Source organism: Fistularia commersonii, chromosome 3 (genome assembly GCF_037954325.1).
Source record: "Fistularia commersonii isolate RoL2024-O1a breed Wild chromosome 3, RoL_Fcom_v1.0, whole genome shotgun sequence".
Taxonomy (NCBI): domain Eukaryota; kingdom Metazoa; phylum Chordata; class Actinopteri; order Syngnathiformes; family Fistulariidae; genus Fistularia; species Fistularia commersonii.
Window position 1 is genome coordinate 6070977 of NC_141286.1, and position 25406 is coordinate 6096382.

The following is a 25406-nucleotide window of genomic DNA, read 5'->3' on the forward strand; positions in this document are numbered from 1 at the left end:
CAGAGGAGATGGTTAGGCGATAGCAGAATTTGCTGTGGTGAGAAGGAAAGGAAGAAGATTGAGCCCGACGCTTGGAGAGCTCAGGTTGGAAAAAATGTCATTAATTATTTACAAAGCATTATCCCTCCGTTTACACCCACTTAACTGTTGCAAGGAGAGCAGCAGATATAGTCTGCTTAACCCGGCCATTCAGAATCCGTTATTAAATCAATAAATGTTTGAGAGGCATCTTTCATTTTAGAGTGAACACCATTCATAAAAATGTGTATTTTCTACTACTGCAACACTTCTTTATGGTTGTGGAGTGATTTTAAGGCCTTCATTGCACTTCAGACATCGTCAGCCTCGCAGTCTGTTTTGAAAATACCCTGGAAGACACGTGACATACTCAATAAATGCTTTCCAACTCCCAGAATTTATCATGAAAGGCCGAATTCACGAGTATTCTAATTACACGGTCATTATTAATCAGTGCATGCCTAATCCTTTGTTACAAATACATTTATCCATGGATGTAAATGGAAGTAGAAGAAGTGCTCTTGAGAACCATTAGTGTCTAAAATCCCTATTGAGTACTGCTCTATTTTAGAGATCCCTCAAGTTTTATGCATGAAATACAACGATTCAATACCTTGATTAATCGGAAATAAAAGCGACGTCTTAAAAAAAAACTCTTAAATAATGCAATCTGAGCATTTATATTTGGGTAATTGCTGTTCCTGTTTTTAAAAGACAGTACATTTTTGAAGCATCACATGAAAATATTGATATGGAAAGTAAAAATTGTGATGAAAAGTGCACACCTTCATTCGTACAACGCAAGAGGCACGCAGGGGGGGTCATTTTCAGCAACTTTATTTCAGCATAAGTGTTTTTTTTTTTCTCTTTTTAAAACACCTCACACTGTTTCTTCAGACACCTTGTTTTTCTTGCGACCTCTTCGATAAGCGAGCAAGACATCGAGATCTTCAAAACGAGTCCAAAAACGACCGAATGCCGGATGGCCTTTTTTTTTTTTTTTTTTTTTTTTTGACAAGAGTTGACATTAAGACAAAGTGGGGAGCAAACAGTCACATAATAAACAATAATTACATTTTGTACATGTGTAAAAACCTGACTAAAAAGAGGCCGGCAACCAGCAGCTGGCACCGGGAGGAGCAGTGATCCGACAAAATTCAACAAATGCCCAAACTAAAACTTCCTCCTTAGCTTTACGTATAGAGATTGTGTGTGTGTGTGTGTGTGTGTGTGTGTCTACATGCATATGCACTTGTGATCTATAAAACAGTACATTACATAGACAGAAAAAAAAAAATCTAAGTGTCAATAAGGCATTATGCGGTAAAAATGGAAACACAGATCAGAAACAAAAAGAGCAACTCCACATGGTCAAATCCGTCAATGCCAGAAGGTTTAAGGCCAAGAAAACAGACAGAAATATATCACGGACGGCGTGAGAAGCTGCGTGAAACTAAACAAGACTGTCTGGAGGGAAACAAGACTGTCTGGAGGGATCTTGGACATCAGGGTGGACTGATGGTAGGACGGAGGGGGTGACATAAAACAGGTAAGAACTTGTCTTGACCTGATAAAAAAATTAAAAAAAAAGGTCATAACGGGAGGAGCATGCGTCTACCGCGGTGAGCGGCGACTTACGGGTCGAGTTCAGGGCGAAAGCGGGGGGGGGGGGGGGGGGGAGTGCACGTCAGTGTGTCATAGCATAATGAGCTGGGACATTAGCTTTAAAAGTACTGCTACAAAAATACATTCATGAAGACATCTTTACATTAAACAATAAAATCAACGACGACCACAACAACAACAACAACGACAACAACAACAAAAAGAAGCAGGACACCATTGCTTCAACTGGCTCCGGCCAAGAGGCTTCACGCTAACTTTTCAGTTTCAGGACTACAGTATCGCGTCAGGGGAGGTCGATGGGCGAGGAGAGCAGAGCAGAGAGGATGCTGATGCCTGGATTCATTATTGTACTGTGACATGTTTTAGGATGGCTGGTTTTAATGGGAATGTGCATTTTTGCCATGAATCCTGATGCAGGATGAGAAGTGGAAGCTCTTCTCTGTACGGCAGGAGAAAGACAGCTAGAGACCCTCTTCCTTCTATGCTAGTTAGTTACGCACAATGTATTATATCACATTCATTACTCTGGTTAACAATAGAATTCTCCTCTCTGTGTGTGTGTGTGTGTGTGTGTGCGTGTGTGTTTGTGTCATTGCTTCCCCTCAGTCAGTAGAAAATAACAGGAGCAGAATAATTCACATCATTAATTCAAAATGCACTAAAATGAATAGGTTTTAGTGTATGTTTTGTTTTTTTTTTAATTTGAATGTCTAAATCTGCCTTTAATTTTGCAACATTGACCAAAAACAGGGAGGGTCTCTGGCTTTCTCAGGTAAACAGGTATATTTCCTAAAAGCAAAGATGTTCATTAAAAGTATCAGCAGATTAAATACTGGTTTCTTTGTTTTGAGGCGGTGCTTATCTTTTGCTTATTTCTCGGCCGTCAGAGATCGCACTGCTAGCACATTGATGGGACATGCCCAATAACAATTTGACACAATTGAAAGCAGAGAAACATTTTTAACAATTCAAAAATGTAAAAAGCTCTTTTGAGAAAGTTGGGCATTTTTTTTAACCATTTTCATACTGAAATGAGAAATTAGACAGGACTGAATCAGGTAAAGGCCATAGGGCTATGTTTGTTCATGAATGGTTTCTTTTGTCTTTTAAATGCTCCTTCATTGAGTCTTTGGAAAAAAGACTGCGATCGAGGCTGATAGCACTGAGTATGTAAAAGACAAAGTCAAAACAGAAGCAAGATCATTTGCACGGCTGGCTCTACTAATAAAGAGGGTGTGTGGGAAAAAGGTTTTTTGAGCTCGAGTGAATCGGTCCTTTGGATTTACATCTGAAACAACAAGCTCCCCATAACCGCCGCTGACAAAACGCCCACCCACTGATCCCGTCCTCCTTCAGGTTTTTCTGCACCTGATCGGCAGTAGGCGGGACGTCCACGACGGCGACAGCGCTGCTGCATTGGTGTCTACTCTGACACAGTTCCCTGAGAACCCCAACCGCACTTCCTCTTCCACAACAGCAATGGCCAAAAAAAAAACACTGGGGACAATAATTCATGCTCCTGAATGAGTTCAAAGAAAACATAAAAACTAAATATACATCTTACAGAATGACACGGTGCAGCATTATGAAGAAAGGACTTGTTAAAAGCCACTATTTACAAATCCAATGATTTCAGGTGGTGCTGAGTGGTGGTTATATTATGGCGTGAGTTGCCTCCACTGTACATACAGACATACAACGGTGTGTGTGTGCTGGTGGTGGAAAACAAAGGTGTATGTGTGAGGATGCCATGCCGACAATCGATCCGATCGCCGCTCTGTTTGGTTATCTGCCGATGTGAAAACAGTCGCGAACGCGTATACGTCGATCAACATTTCACAAACATGTGATTAAAGACGAAATTTTGGATTTTGAGGATGGTAAATCATCTTTTGAGCCTACTGTGTCACACTGGCACCACTGTTACATATACCCCATAGTACTCTGTGTACTATTACCATGATACGTAACTAGAAATGCATCAATATTTTCTATTTGTACATTTGTTTTATACAGCGTATGTCTATTTATTTATTTTGTTTTTTTCTTCATGTGCATCTGTATGCTGTTGTTTTGTTTCGTTTTTTTTTTTATTTCTATATTCCAGTCGCTTCTTTTGGCTTTAAGCAAACGGACGGTGAGTTTGCATTACAAATAGGGTCTGTTTTTCCCTGGCGCGCACAACAAACTCCTATCCTTCACAGTTTATGTCATTGTCCACTGCTTCCTCTCCATTGTATTTTTTTGACCCCATATATATACAGGACAGTCTCAGAAAATTAGAATATTGTGATAAAGTTCTATATCTTCTGTAATGCCATTAAAAAAACAAAAATTACTTTTCCATGATATTCCAATATTTTGAGATAGGATTTCTGAGTTTTCTTAAGATGTAAGCCATAATCAGCAATATTAAAATAATAAAAGGCTTGCAATATTTCAGTTGATTTGAAATGAACCCAAAATGTATGACATTTTTGTTTTTGTAATTGCACTACAGAAGATAAAGAACTTTATCACAATATTCTAATTTTCTGAGACAGTCCTGTATATACATATACATATGTATATACATACATATATGTGTATATATTTAATATTATAAAAAATAAGTTATTGCGCATCCAAAAAAGTGCATCGTATATTTGAAAAATATTTCTATCTCTCTTTACAATTTTTCAATTTTTCTTCATGTTTCTTTCTAACTGGGTGTTTTTTTTTTTTCCCCCATCAACAGATTTGGGAGGACAGCAAAGTACTTGCTCTCTTGTACTGAGCCATTGATGGGAGCAAGGGGGGGCAAAGGGAGGGGGGCGCTACGCGATCACCATGGGGACGTCGTCCGAGAAGCCGCTGATCATGGGGGCGTCTTCGTCGTCGTCACCTGGAGACGGCAGGAGAAAGAGTAAGAATGTTTTAAAACGTATCGGGCGGGGGGGTCAGGGAAGGCCCCAGACCGTCGGTCGATCACAAAGCTGCACATAGAGACCTGCAACCATTCACTGTCTCATTCACACATCTGGAATTTAGGGTTTCCAATTAACCTTCGGCATGTTTTTGTCCCATGGGAGGAAACCCGCAAAGACGGCTCCCTGTCGAAATCGAGATTGGGATCGCGTGAGACCGAAGTGCACCGCCATGCCTCCTGGTTTTATATCGGGAGTGTTTTAGATCCTAGAAAAATCACAGAGCAGGTTGCATAAATAGTGTCTGACAGACGTGTTTCATCTTCTTGTCCAGCAAACATATAGATGATATTGCAAAACTCTGCTTGGATGGAAGCGTCGCCTTAAAAGTGACGGTTTGGTCTAATTCAATATAAACAATGTGCGACGGTCTCACAGGTTCGGGTCGATGGTTCAGTTGGCAGAGTTATAAAGTAAAGGCGTTCATAATAATTGCAACTCAAAATGTGTAGGAATGACAGAGCATCATTGTGGTAATCTGCTTCAGCTTGCGTTTAAAAAACATCCTCGAGCTTTCGCACATTGTTTGTGCTGATTCAGGTCTGCGTATTGACGTTTATTTGTATTTATTGAGGACTCGCAACAACTTCCCCCCCGACGTAGCCGATAACGCTGTCAGCCCATTGGATAGATACTCCGGCGGTTTACACGGGAGGCACATAAGCTTGAGATATCCGAATAAATCAAAGGGTCTGGGCCATAAAGGTTCAGGAATCACAAGGTTGATATCTTATAGATAAAAAAAACTCGGCATTTATCGCGGAGCACTGGAGCAGGAAAGTTAAAATAAAAACTGCTAGTATGGCAGGAAAGAGGGATCTCTCTGGAGGAGGGGCGGGAGATAATCAAACTTGTAGTTAGTGATTTCTTTTATTTATTTCCCCTCCAGACGGACAAGATGCTTGGCTCAGCACAGATCAATTTGCTTGCCTGTTGCGGGGCGACAATTTCACTGAGCTACAGGTGCACCTGCATCTCAAAGGGGATTAGACAGGACACTGGTAGGTTTCATTCGGGTTTAGTCCAAAACCAAAAGGAAAAAGTAATATCGCAAAAACTTTGACTCTGCACAATCATGTTGAAGCTACGTGCTAGAGATCTTTTAGACAGTAAGACGACAAGCTATGTTTACAAGAGGATCATAATATCAAATTCAATCAATTCAGTTTTCTGAAATCAGGGCGCCACGAATTCGACAATGGGATCCCCGCAGAACGTCAACAAAAGCGGAGTTCCACTGACTCCTTTGAGCAGAATATTTGGTTCACAGCTTTGAGTATGAAGGTTTTTACACGGCTAGTATCTACTGATATACACTGCTCAAAAAAATACAGGGAACACATAAAAAACACATCCTAGATCTAAATGAATGAAATATTCTTATGAAATACTTTGCTCTTTACACAGTTGAATGTGCTGACAACAAAATTACACAAAAATGATCAATGGAAATCAATTGTATCAACCCATGGAGGTCTGGATTAGGAATCACACTCAAAATTAAAGTGGAAAAACCAACTCCAGGCTGATCCAACTTTGAAGTAATGTCCTTAAAACAAGTAAAATGAATCTGTGTTGCTTCCTGAGTGGACACTATGATTTCACAGAAGTGTGATTGACTTGGAGTTACATTGTGTTGTTCAAGTGTTCCCTTTATTTTTTTGAGCTGTATATATTATTATCTCCCGAGCTAAGAACAGTTTTTTTTAAATATATTATTTGTCTTCATTTACTTTAGAATCGGACGTCGGGCTTGAAAATGAGTCGCGAGGCGTTGCTGGCAAACGCTGGAAAAAAAAAAAACAACTCAAACTCTCACCTAATTCGTCCCCGGAAGAGAAGATGGCCGAGCCGAGGCGCGAGTTGTAATGGGAGTTGGCAAAGGCCGTGAAATTGTTCTGCAATCTTCGATGTCTGAGGTAGAGCACCACCAACCCGCCACACACCCCGAGTAGCAGCAGGAAGAGCACCGGCACCACTACTGCCGCCATGTCCCCCGAGTGACCCTCGCTTTGGGAGGCATCGCGGGCTCCTGGACACAACGGATGGAATCCATCAGCCCTTGTTTACACATGTGTAAGCTTTTTTTTTTCCACAGATGATAATAAATGCGGTACCTGTTGTCAGCTGGTTGTACAGCAGCAGGGCGGGCTCGCCACACAGCTGGCCGTTGACCAGGCAGCGGGCCTGCACCGAGAAGGTGTAGTTATGCCCCATCAGCAGGCTGCTGATGCGGAAGTAGGTTTCCGTGGTGTTTCCGAGGTACGACGTCTGGTTGGACACGCTGTCGTACACGTGCACTTCGTACCCCTGCAAACGACAAGCGACGGAAAATGACGTAGAGTCAAGAGAAAAAGGATGGGAAGAAGGAATCGAAGACGCGCCGCTGGTTTAAACGCCGGTCGTCAGAAAAGGGAATAAATACTGTTCAAAGAGGAGCAGGACTTCTGACGGGAAAAACGGCGAAAATAATCTGAGCCTGGGGATCTGTAAATACGAAAAGGCCTTGGACTTAAATAAAAAACATAAATACCTACAATGAATATTTTGCCAAGATGTGACAGAGCAACGACATACAATAAACATAATGGTGGGTCTTTCTGAGAATTAATAATACCTACCTCGTCCAGAAACGCAGGCTCTTTCAATTTAAAGCATATCTTCCAAATTTCCACATTACATGTTGATTTGCTGGGCCTAAAGGTTTCCAGACAGACATAATATCTGCTAAATAACAGCCATTGCCCTACTTTGCTTGCTGAAATGTCTTACAGCATGTAGACTGTTCACAGTCACATCAACAGTGATCCTTGTGGAAAAATTCCAATCCGAGGACCTGCAGCATCACTTCAGGCAGAGAGGGAATCAACTGCAGGCTCCACATCGACCTCAGAGGAGCAGGCTTGCAGGAAGCTGCCCTGTCTAATATATCATAAAGCGCTATCTGGACAATGTCTCCGGATCGTGGTTTACAACATCGAAGACATTTTACAAAAAGGAATTTTAGCAGCTAGTGAGAGGGACTTGTTTTTATGCATCCTGTGCTTGTTACATGATACCTCTGGAGTTCATTGAAAAAACAAAAGGATGCCCTTTCAGATTTTGGTGCATCTGCGCGGCCTGGAGCCAAGCTGCTAAGACCCCGACCTGTTGGCGACAGATTCGAACACGCGCGGCTGGGAATGACAATCCGGGAGGTTTCTGGCAACTCACTCGGCTCTCGTTGAAGACCTTCTCCCTCACGGCCAGGCTCTTCCAGAACAGGAATATGTGGTCCTTCTCGGTCAGAATCTTCAGGGCCTCAGGGGCGGGAAGAGGAACTGCGGCACAAGGAAACCCCGTACTTTTTACCGTTTCCCTTTGAATACCCTTAACCTACGGCCACAGGCGCCATTACATAAGGTTAGCATCCTCAACCTGTATGTTTTGTTTCCCACAAGTTATTCACAGGCACAGTAATGTGGGGTTGTGGAGTGCCAATAAAAGCAATCAAAAGGTCAGCTATCGGTAAATCAATATATACGGTAATAAGATGCGAACCCAGCAGTTAAGATTAACCCTCTTCCCGCGTTTAGGCATAAATTGATCCCTGCATTCAAACATATTTACCACCGTGTCAATGTTACCGGCAACTGCAAGGTAATGAAATATTTACCTTAACATTTTGCGTTATCAAAGCATGGCAGTGATAGTCCAATTTTATCATTTATTTCCCCAAAAATTGCATGAATTAAACATTTTATGCATTCTAAAGTGTTGTTTACAAAGTGCTTATAGTTCCTGAAAATCAAAATCCTGGATTAAAATGGAAGAGAACATGTAGTAAGAAAAGAAAAAAACTCAAAAAGTGGCTGTTCGTTTTGACAATTTCATCGTGCCGTTTGAAAACCAGATAATGACAGATGAAGATGTCGAGTTTCTCTTTGGGAGACAGATAGGACCGGGAATGAGTCCATCAGAGGGTCAGCACGTGTTAGATACTTTGGAGAGAAAGTTCGAGAAACCAGACTGAGACGGTTCGGTCAAGACCAAAGAGAAGATTTCTGGACGTAGTGAGAGAGGATATGAAGGCGGTCTGCGTACCTGTGCTGAGGGTGAAGCTGGCTTCTTTGCTCATGTTACGGAGGCGCACGGAGACGCTGTAGCGTCCTCCGGGCTCCAGGCCTTTCAGCAGGTACTCCACCGTGTTGTTCTGAGTGATCAGCTTGTAGTCACGCTCCACCTTGCGGATCACGTCCCGCACGTGGATCGCATACGTCTGAGGGAGAAGCGCCGGGTCAGAAAAAACAGGTCTTTTACACACGTTGTTTCTACATGACTGCTGGATAGATACAAACGGAACAGGCATTGGGTAAATACAAAATGTCGGTTCCTTACGACCACAAAGAAGCGCGCATACACACCAGAGGAGTGTTGGGCGCATCGTAGGGCGGCTGCCACTTCAGCGTGGCCTGCGTCTTGTCTGCTCGCACGCGATGGAGGTTCCTGGGCGGCAGCCTTTCGTTGGGAATCATTTTCACCACCGCGTAGTCGGACGGCGGCCCCAGGAAAGGAGAGGAGGCGCGCACCTAAGGAGAAAAAAAAAAAAACGCAGACATCTGAAGAACCCCGGATATAAAATTGTTAAAACTGGAAAACAGTGAGTGTGTGAACACTGCATGGTCATGATGATGGACTTACCAGCTGCGAGGTGTAATAACACTCAAGCAAATAAAGGCCTGCATGTTCTTTGATCGCAAAACAGACAGAAATGTCTCGGTTCTGCAATTTTTTTCAAAATGGGATTTCAGAGTTCCATCAGTCTTTGGAAACCTGTTTTAAAAGCGTAGATGACTCATAATCCTCTTTCAAGGGGCCTTTCCAATGGCTAATTCTGCCAGATGTCCCTCGTATCCACATCGCACAAGCTAATGAGATAGTGATCATTTCCCCCTGTCTCCTAAGCTACAGCTGAGAAAATAGGAAATAGGTTTTAATCCAATTTCATATAAAAGAAAAAAACAACAAACAAACAGTTTTACATCAAAAGTTTGTTTGGTGGGGAGAAACAGCCAGCGCTCTCAAAAAAAGGCGTCATAGGCTTCATCGTATACGACCGTGAGTATCCAGATTGACGATATCTTTGCATAAGATCTTCGCTTACGGTGAACGTTTGTGTCGAAAGAATGTTTGCAGCCACAAAGCTCCGTAGCGGGCGCCGTCTGTTCATCCGCAGGCATCTGCTCTCTCTTATCACCTCCGTCACCGCCGAGCACAGCTCAATTCATCGCGCAGACAGCACTCCAACTGCATATTTTTAAGTCACCGTGTCAGAAAAAAAATGAAGTGTGTCTCAGGAGAGACGGCAGGGGAGGCACGTCCTTTGGTTTGGGCGGCGCCGGCTCCTTAGAGAATTCAGCTTTGGTCTTTAGTCAAAGAAAGCAATTTAAAAAAAAAAAAAAAAAAAAACAATTTCCAGTGAGTCAGTCAATATGATATCTTGGCTTGATTGGTTTCTATTTAAAAAAAAAAAAAAAAAAATCAGCATGTGGAATTAAATATCGCACTGCTACCTGCTTCTTTCAGACTTGAAACCCAGAATAGAAGTTCCATCCATGTGTTGTCTTGTTGACATACAAACAAAAAAAAAAAGGAGCAAACAAGACATCTGGACACAGATGATTTGAGATAATGGTAACGTTATAAGGATTCTTCTTGGTGGCGGCGCAGCTCATGCACGGCTGTGCCACAGCTTCACCAGGGGAAACATCTGCTCTGCGTTTAGCACGTAGTTTAAACCTATGTTTCACAAGCTGGAGCGCAGCTCATTTAAATTGTGGCATCGAGTACTTTCTGATAACCTTTTACTGCCTTCAATTTTCTCTACTATCGCTCCCTTTGATTGGCCTTTCAGTCAAAAAGCACAATGACTGGAAGTAAGTTGGTGTATTAACTCCAATTAATATTCGCATTTATGGGACTCACAACTTAAATCTAATTACAGGGTGGAGATTTCAATGTTTCTGACGATACTATCTTTCTGTGCGTTTTCCTGACGCTGTTTCAAAGTCCTGTCTTAAATTCAGTAAAAAGCGAATCCCCGCAAGCGCGAGCCTAATTTAAGACGTGAGCCCGCATACTCGCGCCCCCTCCCAAGCCCCGATCCCGACTGCCACCTTGTCTGCTGGAACTGGAGTTAGCAGTAAATAATTAACACTTCTCCTGTGACTTTTCTTGCCCCCTTTTCATTTTATATGTTTGTCGTCACCGCGCGGTCGTCGCTGCGCTGCCGTCTGGCAGATGTGCTTTCAAACGCCAACACATTTCCAGTGTTAAAACACCTCAGGATTAACTGACAGATGTGGTGGGTTTCACTTGAGAAGCTCGGTTTCGACGTCTGTTATGTCGGCCGGATGCAGCGTTCTCGAAAGTGAACGCGGCTTCGGCGACAGGAAGCGGTCGCAAGCCGAATCGACGAAATTGAACTTCTTCTGTAACGGTGACGCCTTGGCACTCGCAGAGCTGCAATGGTTAATCAATTAATTGAAAAGTTGTTATTTTTACATTTAACAACATTTAACCTCAGCTCATCATTTTTTTACCTATTCTCTTCAGGCTGCAAGGATTTAAGGACATGATTTTGGGCTTCGGAAAAAACACCGACTGCAATTTTTGGCTTTTTGTTGACCAACCAGGGGCGGCACGGTGTTGCAGTGGTGAGCATTTTCACCTCAAAGCAAAAGGGTTTGACTTTGTGAGGGGGTGTTTCTGTGCGGACTTTTCCTTGTTCTCCCCAATTCTTTCCTCTGGGTTTCTTTGGTTTTCTCCCGCAATCCAAAACAAAAAAAAATCCCTAAATCCCCAAGACATGTGAAACGGGGTGAACCCCGCCTCTCGCCCAATGACAGCTCGGATAGGCTCCAGCGCCCCCGCGACCCTGACTGCGGGATATGCGGTATGAATAATTAATAGGCCAACCAAAGTATGAAAGTAAGTAACAAAAAACAAGTTAAGGATGCTTGAAACCCAAATCAGTCATTGCTCTCTAACAGCAATCGACCCAAATGCTTAAAATAATAATGATAATGACTCAAAGGCATTATCTCTGAGGCCTAGATTGTGCTGACGGTACAACTTTAGAACTCTGAGAAACTCACCAGGAAGAGATACTGCTCATCGCTGTCCACAGTGACCGTCACGCTGAGGGCGGAGCTGTGGATCACCCGAGGGTTGTGATAGAGATCCATGAAGGACGTGGCGTAAAACACACCGTATGTCTGCAAGTAAAGAGTCACGCTTCATTCAAAACAGCAACAAAATAATGGATGAGACTTTAGAGGTACTAATCGATGAAGGCTCGTTCAAATCAATAACTTCAGCCTTCTTCTTTATTAAAGCCTTCAAGAATACAATTTTTTTTTTTTTATTATTTTAGTTTAATTGAAAAAGAATAACTATGAAAGGTAAAAAAAAAAAAAACAACTAACTAAATGAGATAAATATGAAAATTCAATTATGCTAACGTTCTCGTTTAAAGAACCCTAATTGGATAGCTGCGTTGCATTATAATTGATTTTTCACTCCAACAATGCTACCCTGCCAATATGTCAAATAAATGTGATCAACAGTTATCATTACCAATTACCATAATAATGTACTTCTTTGCTTCCAGTTTCGTGTGTGCTGTTGTTGCAGGCGTGCAATATAAACAAGACACTGTCATTAAATGGACTCTGGTGAGTTCAACAAATCCAACTATTTGGATTTGTGTCTTGCCTAAATATTCTAATTCAATTACCAATCACCTAGACTAAAACTCCAACTGCTGGTTCTTAAAAAAAAGGAATCACATTATGGCCGAATGCAATATATATTCATTATGTGCCTGCAACTATACTTGCCACAGGGAGGCAAAACCCAAACTGGGTTTGGGCATGGTTAAAGTACTTGAAACACCCATCCAAAAATACGGCTTAAAAATGTCCTCTTCACATGGCTTCATATCAGAATGTTACTAATAATTGTACAAATTTATTATACAATTATGACAAACATTACATATAAAACCCCTTTAAAGTGTTGGATAAAACAGCTCAAGGGAATGTGAAAATTCTATACTTTACAGTGATGTGATTTTGCTTTTTACTTTTTTTTTTAAATATTTTTTGATGTTTATAACTTTGTAAAAGGTGATTTGTTGAGCGTCGCGTGTGTTGGTTATGTTATGCACCATCGCCGGCGTCCCGCTGATGGCCCAGCTGCAGTCGACGGCGGTCTGGTTGAGCGCGCGGGCTTTGAGGACGGGCTTGTCGGGCTGGGCGCCGGCGGTCTGATGGTGGGACAGTGCCGTGGGACTGTCGCCTATGCCGGTGTGAGCCCACACAGCAACTTCGTACAACGTCCCCCCTGTCAGGTTGACGGCTAAAAATGGACAAGACGCGTTGGGTGAAAAAAAAAAAAAAAAAAGGGATGGACAAGAGTAAAAATGTTGGGATGAAACCCTTTGCTGGACCTTTCAGGATCCTCTCTCTGACAGTGTAGTTTTTGCTCTCCTTCATGTGGGTGTCGAACTGCCAGGATAGAGTTACGACGTACTGCTTCACCTTGTTAGAGGAACACACACACGGAAGAGCCATTGCAATTTTTTCACGTTTCGGACACACAGGTCTGCGATAGTTGTTCAGATGCAGCTCTGACCTCGTACTGGGAGTTGAAGCTGAATGAAAGGCTCATGGAGTCTGCGGTGATGCTGTCGGCAATGACAGAGGGAGGAGGCAAAGCTGCGGGGCAAACTGGGATATTAATAGTGGGACTTTAACTGCAGTACACCAGATGAGCAGCAGTGGGCAATATTAGGCAGCATTTCAACTTGTTTTTGTGAGGCAATGTGTGTGTGTGTGTGTGTGTGTGAGGGATGGAGGGGAGGTCTGAACACATTGGCTCACCTTTCCTCGGCGTGATGGATTTCACCTCGGTCCAGTTCCCCACACCCCGACTGGTCACCGCGGCAACCTGGGAAAAATACAAAAAGACAGACAATGGTGACATCAGTAGCAGAATAATCACCGGGCGAAAGGAATCACGGAAAAACTCTGTTGTGGCAGTGAAGTGGGAGTGTGTGTGTGTGTGTGTGTGTGTGTGTGTGTGTCTCACCCTGAATTTGTACAGAGTGTCTGGCTGCAGCTCCTTGATCTGAGTGCTTGTTGTGGCGCTTCTCTGCGATGTCCAATCGAGGGTCACTCGCTCGCTGTACTCGACCTGACATGGAAAACAAACACATTTAAAACTTTGGCAGAGAGGGTCAGTTATGACGGCACAAACGCGCTTCAGGTGTTTGTTTGTTTTTTTACCCCCAAAAGCGAGTTGATTCTGCAAGTAGCACTGGCCTTCAGAATTCCATCAACCACTAGAGTGAATAAACTATGACACCAGCTAGACATGGCCATGTCCAAACGAAAAAAAAAATCGAAGCAAACTATATTTTAGCCACCTTAAAAGTATGAAACCACAAAAGCTGTTTGACTGGGGAATTGTACATTGTAAATTTGCATCTGTAAAAATCTGCTGTTGTTGCAGTAACAAATATATAAAATTCTCCGATAAGAATAGATGCTAAACAACTGAATATTAAATAAATATCCAAATAATGTCAACTTATTTGTCAGCTTGACATTTTTGCATTCATCAAACATAATATTGGATGATAATTTTGACCACAATATACTTGTCACCTTTTCTTTCTGTTGAAACCTTACAAATTGGTTATCTTTCTAAAATAATGATTATCATTTCATCAAATAACACTAAATGACACAAACTCACGATGTATTCTCTTATGAGGCCATGTCCTTTGTCTGGGGGGCTCCAGGAGACGTCCACTGTACCATCCTCTCCGTTATCACAAGAGAGCTGCAGGTTTCTCGGAGGGTCGGGTACTTCAGGAAGCGTGCGCACACAGACACATGCACACACGCACACCCCACACACACAAACACACACACACGGCTCTTACTTGTTCTAGCCCTTGTAACTAAGCATTCCCATGACACTGATCCCTCAAAATTGATACCATATATTAATTATATAATGACTTTTTCAAAACGGAACTTTGTGGTACTCTTCCGGAGCACATCAATGTCATGGTGTTTGGCTGAGGAACTGCTTAACAATTTCCAAAAGGTTGTTTTGCAGGCGTTAAAAGTCGCCATCTGCTGCAGTGACAGTGAAACAACCGCCCGTAGCATCTGACGCCTGCATCACTTGGCTGCTCTGATAAAACTCCTCCTTATAACAATCTACTTGTTTTTGTCCCTTTTGTGTTTTTGCCGCGTGACAGGCTGCTCGGCTGACACGTCGTTGGCAGCTCTATTAATGCTGTGTCATTGTTCTCACTCTTTCTAGTCTAGAAACTGACACTGATAAATTTTGCTCATCTATTATTATAAAAGCAAAAGTCAAACGCGAGAGGATCAAATTATTTTCTCTACTGTTTTGTAACATTTCAGCAAATGAATCTTATCCATACCGCCGATCAAAATTTGCCATATTACTTTGGCGCAATACGAGGAAGACTAAATAAGCTGGAAGATTACGGAGAGGTTCAGAAGTAAAAGAAAGAAAAAAGTTAAAGAGAAGTTAAAGATAGAGAATCTAAGGAAGCTACTTTGGATTTAAAGGCACAAAGAAATAACTCTGCACATATGAGCACAACATCAAGACCAATGGGGGAAGTCAATTACAAAAACCATATTCCTACGCAGGTTGAAGAGCCCATGAGGTCATGCAGGAATAGAAGGGAGTCTGCCTGGGTGAGATACTCACGTCCCTCCGGCGTTCTGACCGTGACCACCTCATTGGTCTTGTGCAGCTTGCTGAGGCACTGCGTGAGCACCTTCACCTGGTAGGTGGTGTCCGGCTTGAGGACGGTGAGTTTATAGCTGGTCTTGTTGCTGTGGGTGTCCATGATGGTCCACTGCTGAGTGCCCACGAGCCTGAGGCAAAAAGAGACCCGTGTACGATGATATCCTTCAGCACGAATCATTGAGTGCAGGATGAATTGAGGAACTGATGAACCTCCAGGATGAACCTCCTGATGCCAATCATAGCTGAGATGTAATGATAATGTTTGCTATGTAAAGGCGATAGTAACACTTTGGTAAAATCAGTTTTGCAGAGTGAACTAGTCCCTTCATAGAAATAAGGCGTCAAAGATTTATATCTATGACATGACTGCCAGAAAGAATTTGTATTCATTTTATATCTGATGCATTCAGGGTGAAGATATAATACATTGATCAACATCTATGACTGGTAGCTGACTATTATGTTCACAGAAAAAAAAAATGATTCCTTCAGTTACAGCGTGACCAATGAGCTTACCTGGCAGATGTTGGTTTGATTACAATAATAAAAATACCCCCAAGTAAGAAAAATGAAAAGATGTATACTGATTGAGGTATAAGAATATAAATAATTTCTAAATGATCAAATAAACCAGATTTGTTTTCTCACATGATAATTTAAAGAAACTATTTTGAGTGTGGACTTTGAGAAACATACAGTATATTTCATAGATATGACAATGTTATTGAGCGCTGCGGAGAGTACATCTATTTCAAAGCAGGTCTAAATCTGCCAGTTGCCAAAAACCCTTCAGACTCATTCTTCTCAGTGTAATCCTTAGATTTAACGCAGCCATCTGAAAAATCACCTACGCAAACACCCAGCAGCGTTAAGTAGTGCCCAGATGCTGCGAAATCTGTCAGTGAAACTGTACGGCATAAAAAAAACTCGTGAGGAATGTCAAAAATGACATTTGTTCTCACATAAATCACAACTTTATATATAAAGAACACAGTAATCAGGATTGATTACTTGGGCTAAAATGGTTAGTTTTTCTCTTACATGTGCCTTTTGCTTCTTATTGGCCACACGTCTCTTCACAGATGACATATATTTCTTATGTGTCCAATTGTATAAATATTCTTTTCATGAATAGAACGGCAGACCAACTAACCAACCAGGAAGCATCCCTGAAAACCCAAAGAGACAGATTGAAGATCAGCAAAGCAGACGCTGTGCATCTGCAGACTCACCTGTAGTAGATGAGGAAGTAGCACGAGTCCAATGGTAGACTTTTCGGACGGGACCAGGTGAGAGTGATGGCACCGAAGAAGTCCGGGGTCCACTGGAGGTTCTGGATCTTATAGACGAGGCTGTCCTCTGGAAGAGGGAAAGATTCCTCAATGAGTAACTGTAACTTTAAGCAATGCAGCCTGAAATGAAAACAAACAGCCACTAGGTGGAAGCAGTGCACCGTGTGTCCACTGAGAGCAAGGGACTGAGAATTGGTTAACTGATATTTAAAGTGAATCAATTTTACACTTCAGGAATTCTGGTAGTTCAGGCGAGCTGAGTAGCGGGAACCTACGGGTACAGTTGACCTCGTCGCTTTGGTCGGAGCAGTCCAGGAACCCGTCGCACCTCTCGCTGTCCAGCACACACGCCTCGCCGTCGGCGCAGCGGCTGCCATTTGCGCAGAACAGCGGTCCGCGGGTGGCTGTCGACACAACCGTCGCGCTTATTGACATTGCACCTCAATGCGCTCGCGTTCATTCCGAAGCCGGAGAATATTTTGGCGGCGGAGCCTTTGTCGCATGCAGAACACCGAAGGACTCACGGCAGTGGGCTTCGTCGGAGCCGTCCTGGCAGTGCGGCTGGCCGTCGCAGCGCTGCCAGTCGGGGATGCAATGCGGAGGCCGGTGACACATGAACTGACCCCGAGAGCAGCGGTCGGGGGACGACTGCGGCGGGGTGGGTAGCGGAGCTTGCGTCGCAGAGTTATTAGCTACGGGCAGAAATAATAAATATTTTGAGACATTTTTTGGTCAAGAAACGTACGTCGGGTACGTCGGCAAGAACGGTTGAAGAACAGAGAGGTCGAACCCGTGGGGCATCCCAGCTCGTCGCTGCCGTCGGGACAGTCCGTGTAGCCGTCGCACACCCAGGTGTTGATGATACAAGCTCCGGAGCCGCAGTGAAAGCTATTGGGGGCGCAGGTGGACGGTCCAGGGGCCGCCGTGTGAGGGGTAACCGCACCTGCTGGAGAGACGGGCGAGGTGACGTCGGTAAAATTCCCTTTTAAAAAACAGATATGAATTTGTCGCTTGAAAATGATTGAAATTCAGCCACTTTCAAGGTTTGTGTTGCGTTTTAACGAAGTCACCAGCAACAACTTATAAACCTATAAGAAAAACTTTTTGTGTAGGAGCCGTGCTTTTATTTGAGCAGTAGTTGATGATAAGAGCTCCATAATGTATGGCTCTGGAAAAATGTGTTTTTTGTCTTACTGGCAGACCAAGATTTACAAAGTTTTGCAAGGAATACTGGTCTTAAGGTTAGTCCATATAAAACTACATGTTTCCCATGTACCGGGTCACTTCAAAAGCTTCAGTAGGTGGAAGATAATGGACGGTGTTTTAAATGAGGCTTAAATGAGACGAAGCTGAAAGTAAGAGAATATTTTGTAAGTTGCTTTTGATAAAAGCGTCTGCGAAATGACTGTAATGAAAAAGAGGGCTCTGTTGGTGAGAAACACTCTCCATTTTCTCTAAGACAATTGCGTCGATTCCAGCCACAGACAGAAGATGTGCAATTAGGCTAAAAGCTTTTAGTGAAGCCTGCAAACTGATCTTGAGGTCAAACTCTTTGTGAAGAATGGGTTTCTCGAGGTCCCGCACTCAGCCGCATCTGTGTCATTATTCTAACCGTCGCTGTGAGATAGTGTTTGACGTGCACATCCGACAGGCGGCCTGGGATTCGGTGCGTACCCGTGCACTGGGACTCGTCTGACCAGTCCCCGCAGTCGTTCTCGCCGTCGCATTTCCACCACGTCGGAATGCAGCGTCCGTTTCGACACTCGTACTGGAAATACCTGGAGCAGCCCGGGACCTCGGTGGGAGCGGCTGAAAAACCGTGGGACGTTACGATCAAAAATGACAGCTTATTTAACACCGTTATTTATTTGTTATCGAGTCAGCTTCGTTCAATAAATCGTTTGTCTCCGGTTTCACGCTCACCGCAGTTGGCTTCGTCGGAATAGTCGCCGCAGTCGTCCATGCCGTCACACTTCCACTCCAAGCTCACGCACAAGCCGTTGCCGCATTGGAAAGTGTACGCGTCGCACACTTTGCCGAACTCCGATGGCGTGGCTGGCAGAACACACAAGCACGTGTGACAAAAATGTGTGTTTCAGGGCTTTGCTATGGCTCCGATACATACATCGGCTTTCAAAGAGTAATCTGCTTTCTGTGAGCTCGTCTACGGGAGTTTGTTAAGAAAGCTGGAACACGCACAGGTTCAAGTCCGAAAAGGAGAATATAAAAGGACTGACAGTGTAAAGACAGATGAGATATCGATGGTGAATATGTCTTTTATTACTATGTTGGAAGTAAAATATGATATACTACACTATCAAAGCGCTGCTATGATAGGTGAGAGACAAATGCTGCAATGCTTTGCTGTTGCAGCACAAATAGAACAGTAGATTGCTTTTGGTGGAAAAGCTGGCAGACAAACATTAGACAGGCTGATACTTCAAAAATAGTTTCACACATCGAGGCAAAGAAACATCTACGGGAACACCTGTTCCATGTTACTTTCGAAATAAGACCCCAAAACCACACGCTCTGCTTATAAGCAAGAGCTACTTTGAAATGCAAAAACAAAATGTGTGAAAATGGAAAAAAAAAAAAAAAAAAACAGTTGACAACATTTGTTTTATCAGAAGGCTTGTTTTGCCAGCTGTTTAGAGCAGATCGCGGCTGAAGAAGTCTGGCAGCTTTTAAACTTCTAGATTCAAGTTGATGGGGGGGGTTGCATAGCTATCCACGCGGCTGCAGTGAGTCATTTGTATTAAACATTTGCATTTGAGCACAGGAATGCGTGTTTTGACCCTCACCACATCCGGCGTACTCGGCATCCTCGTCGGACCCGTCTTCGCAGTGCTTGATGCCGTCGCAAACCAGGGACTGGAACAGGCACTGCGCTCGGTTCTTACACACAAACTCCATGTAGCGGGTGCAAAGGGGGTCTGCAAGCGAGCGTTAAAAATCACACGGAGATTCTGGTCCAATACTCGAATCCGCGTCTTGAATAGTCACGTTGGATCGAGGCTAATAAAAAATTGTGAATTCATCTGAATCATTTGAATCTGTGACCCGTTTTTGCGTGAGCACATAGTAACTCACCACAGTTGTGTTCGTCAGCACCGTCCGGACACTCCTGGATGCCGTTGCAGTGGGCGCTGGCCGGCAGGCATGAGTCGTTGGAGCACAGAAAACCTTTACATCGAGTTTTGTCTGGGAAAGAAAAATAAACTCGACTCAGAAACAGCAATTCTTCCCCCCCACTTCAAGTCACAACACAAAACACATCTGTTTGCAGCGGCCTAGTTCATCTATCCACCTGCTCATTATTATTCATGTACTTTTTTTTTATTTACTTTTACCACTTTGTCAATTTTATTGTTTTAATTTTTAGTGTTTCTTTAAAATCTTTTTTTTTGGACATGTATATGTCTGTGCAGCTTCCTTTAATAAAATGTACTGTATTATTATTTTAAAATCATTATTGATACAGCCGATGGAGAAATTCTTCGGCTGCATCTGAAAGCCAATGTATGTCTACGCTATGGTTTTAAGGTGTTAACAGAAGATAAGATACCTGGGAGTTAAATGTACAACAAAGTGAAATGTTTAAAAAAAAAAATAAAAAAAATCAACAAAAACTAATAAATTCAATTTATTCTTTTGTTTCCTCTTTTCTTTACTTTAGATATCATGATTACATTTGTCCAACTCAGCAGCTTCTTCACTTCAGTTGCAGACTGACAAACACACACAACCCTAAACTTATTATGAATTATGAGTTTTTACCACCTCTTATCTCAACTTGGTGAGATAAGCACTTTTCGACCACAATAGCTGGATCTTCTAAAGCAGACCCGGGCATTTTACGTCCCCTTTTTCTTTTTCATCCGGACCGCTAAACTATTTCCTTTTAGTATTTTAATAAGTATTTTCAATCAATATTGAATTTAGAAACTCCTTATTTTTTTCCTTTTGCTTAATTTTGTATGGATGATTACATAAAAAATAATGTTTGCACAATTACATGATCATGAATGATTTTAAAGTTGAAATAAAATGCTGGAACATTTAAATTGCAATTTTTATTTTGTTCAATTTACTTGATACCTAGTTGGCCCGCACATAAAAATTAAATAAGAAATGTGGCCCACCAGCTAAAATAATTGCCCACCCCTGTTCTAAAGTATGGTTGGATTGCAGTCATTTTGACATATATTGTGTAGAATCACATCCTATTAAACAGGACACACACACGGTGTTTGTGAGCGCCTGGAATTACCGCAGTGCTGAGGGTCTTCATCCGAGTCATCCTGGCAGTCGTCATCACCGTCACACATCCAGCGCTGTGGGATGCAGTGGCCCGTGTGGCACTGGAAACTGCTGGCCTCGCATGTATGGTGGCCCACTGTGGACAAATAAACAAAAAAAAAAAAAAAGAAAGATACAATGAATGTATGTATGTATGTATATGGTTCTAAGATGGCTATTTGGTTGAGTGGTCATTTCTGACTTCCGACTACTGGTTCTTAGGATCAGTGACTGAATTGCACTTTTTGTTAAGTCGCTTTGAATAAAAGCCTCTGCCAAATGACTGTAATGCAATGTAATATAAAAAGGATGTAGCTGCGAGGGTGATGTTGAACCAATTTTCTTTTCACTTGTGAAAGTCCTCTTGTCAAGTCCTAAAAAAACATATTCAAGTACTAACATATTAACATAGCTTTATGTAAGGTGTTAAAATTGGTGAACATTTAAATATATAATTCATCTCTTACTGATGAAATATATTGTGTTGGATCTGCATGACGGAAAATCTAAATTGAAATTCTGTTTTTCTTTTTTCTGTTCTCCCCGCCAGGTCACCTGTGCAGTTGGCTTCGTCCGACCAGTCTCTGCAGTCGTTGTCTCCATCGCAGCGCCACGCCTCGCGGATGCACACGCCACGTGCGCACGTAAACTCTCCGGGACCGCATTGGTGGGACTCTGAGGAAAGAATTGACCCAGTTGATGAGTGTCAGTTAGGTGACAAAATAAATATGTGAACCCAGACACCTTTTTTGGCTTGTTTCAGTTTACTTTACAATGAAGGACATTTCTAACAGGATCCTTGTAACACTATTCTTACTCTGCATACATTTTTCGGATTGACCTGAAAATGTGTTCACATGTTCACGATCCCCTCATGATCTAACGGTCCAATTTAATACTCAGCTAGACGCCTTTGCTCTACTCGTATTTAAAATGCACACATGTAAACAGTCAGGATTAATTGAAAAGCAGCAGTAGGCTCAAAAACTTATGGCAGTTGTTTCAAAGACTAAATGAATATAGATGATGGTTTTTAAAGCGAAGCATTACGTATTTCATGAAGCCAGCGGAGAACTATGACCTTTTTCAAAAGGGATCAACAAGGGATGTTTGTGAAGGTTCTCGGTCATCCAGGACAAGACCAATTGCTGTTAAATCTTATCGTGGCAACTGGACAAAGAATCTTTTCAGTTTCACCTCTCATCCCAGAGGCTTCTTTAGTGCTAACAGAATTTGGGGAGTTCCTGGTAAGTCCCTCTTTGTTGCCCAAAGGACGACATGACAAGTCATGACAACTCTCTCCTTGCACCGAACAATTTTCACAGTCGGGGACTAAAAACTAAAAGTCGGAAAGAAATCTCAGGAGTTTTACTGGAGTCGAAGTGTATGGTCTCAGACTTAGCTGAGACTTAAAACTCTAAAAACTAGTCTTTAGATGTGAGCAGGTATGAGATGATACTCTCCACTAGTCTTTTCCAAATCATTTCAAAGTATTAAGATGTATCCAGTTTTGATGATGAGATTTCACCAAGATCAATAAGGGACACTTTTTTTATTGTAATGTTTGAACGGTTCTTAAACTGCTGTTGTTGTTTTTACTGTTTATTTTCATACCATACACTTGTGCAGTGTGCGCATTAGCGCACAGATGTACTGTATACCGTAAACGTGTCTTTTTCAGTATGACAATAATTCCTGGAATTTCAAATTGAGAAGTTGAGACGACCATTCAGACATTCACCAGCTACTGACCGCAGTGCTCTTCATCGCTGTTATCGCCACAATCATCCTCATGGTCGCATTTGAAAGCCAAGGGGATGCAAGAGCTGGAGGTCACGCAGCGGAACTGGTTGGACGGGTCGCACGTTGTGGTGGCTACAGATGCAAAAAGAAAAGAATTGCAGGATCGTGACACCGGCTTTTAAACAGATTGTAAGAAGGGTAATACGGCTACTTACGACACTCCTGCTCGTCACTCATGTCTCCGCAGTCGTTGTCGCTGTCGCACATCCAGATGCTGCTGATGCAGCGGCCGTTGGAACAGCGGTACTGGTTGGGCAAACAGCTGTGCTCTGTTGACAGGACGAGAGACGGCGAGTCATTTTTCGATCGGAAACGGTACGGTCGCGTTAATCGCGTTCCCGCTTTGGTCTCACCGGTTTTGACGCAGGTGTCGTTTTGCAGCTGGTACGCGTCCGGACACTGGCACTGCAGCTCCCCGTTGGGCAGGGTTGTCGTCGGGGTTCCGTCCGGGCAGACGCAGGTGTGCCGGTGGCCGGGCTGAGGCAGACACAGAAGGCTGCACGGCTGGTCGGCGCAGGCATTGTAACCTGGTGGAAAAAATTTTTCAAGTCATTAGGGAATATGTTTGAATCGGTATCAGCGATTTAAAATATACCCATGTCGTATGGTGAATTTATTTAATTCCAAGTACATGTGTCATACTTTTGCTCACCTCTGTTCTTGCCTTTGTAGAATATCTTCAGATCCATGACCCCAGTCAGTCTACCAACAATTAGTTCATTATTCTGAGACCCAGCTTTTGGTGCTTTGAAAATCCCCATTCTGGACCAGTCGTCCCAGTACAGGTCGTTCTGGAACAGCAAACACAAGCCGGTGAGGGGCAGACGGCCGTGAGGACGAGATGGCCGAGCGGAGACGTCCAACGTGCGCGCTCACCTTGAAGACGGCTATGGCGTAGGGATGGGGCAGCCCCTCCATGAGAATGCTCCGTCGGGCCCCTGTGAAGTCGGCCCTCTCGATGCGGTCGCTGAAGGCTTCCGTCCAGTACAGCCAGCGGTCGTCGGCCGTGATCCCGTTCGGCCAGCGTACGCCCTCCGATACGATGCAGGACACGTTGGTGCCGTCCATGTAGCTTCGGTAAACGCCGGCCGCGCGGTCTCCCCAGTCGGTCCAGAACATCAGACTGTGGGAGCAAAATCATGCAAATGTTCTGTGAAGGTTCTCAGTAACCCAGGTCGCCTTATTTTGAATTTGAAAAAAAAAAAAAAAAAAAAAGAGTCTATTGAAAAAGAGTCAAGTCTATTTGCTACAACAGGCTTAAACGAAGAGCAGCATATAAGTGGAACTTCACATCATGTAAAATCACAGCATTTTTCCAAAGGAATTTTAACCAGTGTGGTATATTCTAGGGAAGTGTTTTTTTTTTTTTTTTTTAATTTACATGAAGGTTTGGTATTGAACTCATACCCAGTGTACAAGAGGAAGTGAGAAAAATATAGCTGAGATAAGAAAACGAAGGGCAATGGGAGGCTGAGTGGAAGTAATTTTAATGACGCAATAATGTGTCTGTCTTTTCCCGAAATCCAATAAACTCGGAAGGGCTCGTTTCAAATCTCAAAAACAAAAGCAGAACACTCGCTTAAAAACCAGAAGCAGTGAGTTTGGGGGGAATTTTCATATACTATGATTGCAAAAATTTAGAGAAGTGTGGACAGATTGTCGACTCCTTACTTTTACTCACTGTGTAAAGGTTGCCTTATATGGGTGCCAAAACAGCAATCCCTCATTTTCCAGCCACACAGACACAGACCACACAGCATTAATGGGACAATATCCAATGGTGAAAAAATTAGGGATTGAATTTATAAAAAAAATAAAATAAATAAAATAAAGGTAAGGATTCAATAAAATCCTGCAGAATTAAATGCATTTATCCTTGGAATTGATTTCTCCTTTTTAGTCAGTTGAAAACCTGTTGAGAGGGAAATGTGAGTCTCATATTATAATGTTGGTTAGAGTTGCAGTGATCAGAGATTTTGTGTGTGGTCTGGGTCTGTGTATGTGTGTGCGTGTGTGCGTGTGTGTGTGCGCTTGTGCATGTGTTGCCATGTTACCTCTCTTCGGGCAGGAGAACAAGCGCTCTGGGATGTTCCAGTATTGAAGAGTTCAGCAAGGTGTGACGCAGGTCCCCGTCAGGGTTAGAGACCTTCCAACATGACAGGAGTGAATCATTTCATTTGACAGATGTTTCGACAAACTATTTAAAAAAAAAAAAAAAAATCAAAAAATAAAAGCTGAAATGGAAAAACAGGTACGAGGGGTAATGGAGAGGAAGCTGCCAGAAAAGAGAGTGTGTTGGTTTGAATGTATAAACCTAATTTCAGCTATGATAAAATGTGCAAGCCGATCTCGGAGCAGAAGCACCTACAGGTTGACCTTTTTCGATGTGCCTCCTTCGGAATTTCCTTTTCTGGCAATAATCAAAAGCTTTACTAGAAATTTCAACAACACTCCACCTCCGAGGACGAGAATTTCGTACTGGGGTTTTTTTTTTTTTGTTTTTTTTTTATTTCCTGGCAAAGCACTCCGTGACTGGAACCATCAATCTTTTCCACAG

The 25406-nt window shown here is 42.9% G+C and overlaps 1 protein-coding gene across 2 annotated transcripts in view; it reads right to left on the reverse strand.

The window, feature by feature from the left end:
- Positions 1-839: 839 nt before the first annotated feature.
- The window catches only part of sorl1 (sortilin-related receptor, L(DLR class) A repeats containing), an 81266-nt gene continuing 56699 nt past the window's right edge, over positions 840-25406 (reverse strand). Inside the window, exons 19-48 of one of the 2 annotated variants that reach the window (XM_086142700.1) lie at positions 24904-24995; positions 23726-23972; positions 23502-23640; positions 23203-23376; positions 23005-23118; positions 22799-22921; positions 21602-21721; positions 21018-21143; positions 19838-19948; positions 19549-19680; positions 18668-18799; positions 18419-18553; positions 17535-17687; positions 17269-17436; positions 17020-17148; positions 16685-16811; positions 15411-15580; positions 14412-14524; positions 13743-13847; positions 13535-13601; positions 13287-13369; positions 13102-13192; positions 12820-13010; positions 11747-11866; positions 9014-9178; positions 8694-8868; positions 7824-7930; positions 6728-6920; positions 6430-6642; positions 840-4528 (exon numbers count right to left, since the gene is read on the reverse strand). In XM_086142700.1, coding sequence (XP_085998826.1) covers positions 4461-4528; positions 6430-6642; positions 6728-6920; positions 7824-7930; positions 8694-8868; positions 9014-9178; positions 11747-11866; positions 12820-13010; positions 13102-13192; positions 13287-13369; positions 13535-13601; positions 13743-13847; positions 14412-14524; positions 15411-15580; positions 16685-16811; positions 17020-17148; positions 17269-17436; positions 17535-17687; positions 18419-18553; positions 18668-18799; positions 19549-19680; positions 19838-19948; positions 21018-21143; positions 21602-21721; positions 22799-22921; positions 23005-23118; positions 23203-23376; positions 23502-23640; positions 23726-23972; positions 24904-24995 — 4083 coding nt within the window. In that variant the 3' untranslated portion in view covers positions 840-4460. Of the gene's footprint in view, positions 4529-6429; positions 6643-6727; positions 6921-7823; positions 7931-8693; positions 8869-9013; positions 9179-11746; positions 11867-12819; positions 13011-13101; positions 13193-13286; positions 13370-13534; positions 13602-13742; positions 13848-14411; positions 14525-15410; positions 15581-16684; positions 16812-17019; positions 17149-17268; positions 17437-17534; positions 17691-18418; positions 18554-18667; positions 18800-19548; positions 19681-19837; positions 19949-21017; positions 21144-21601; positions 21722-22798; positions 22922-23004; positions 23119-23202; positions 23377-23501; positions 23641-23725; positions 23973-24903; positions 24996-25406 lie in introns of both variants that reach the window. The other variant, XM_086142692.1, reaches the window with a different exon arrangement.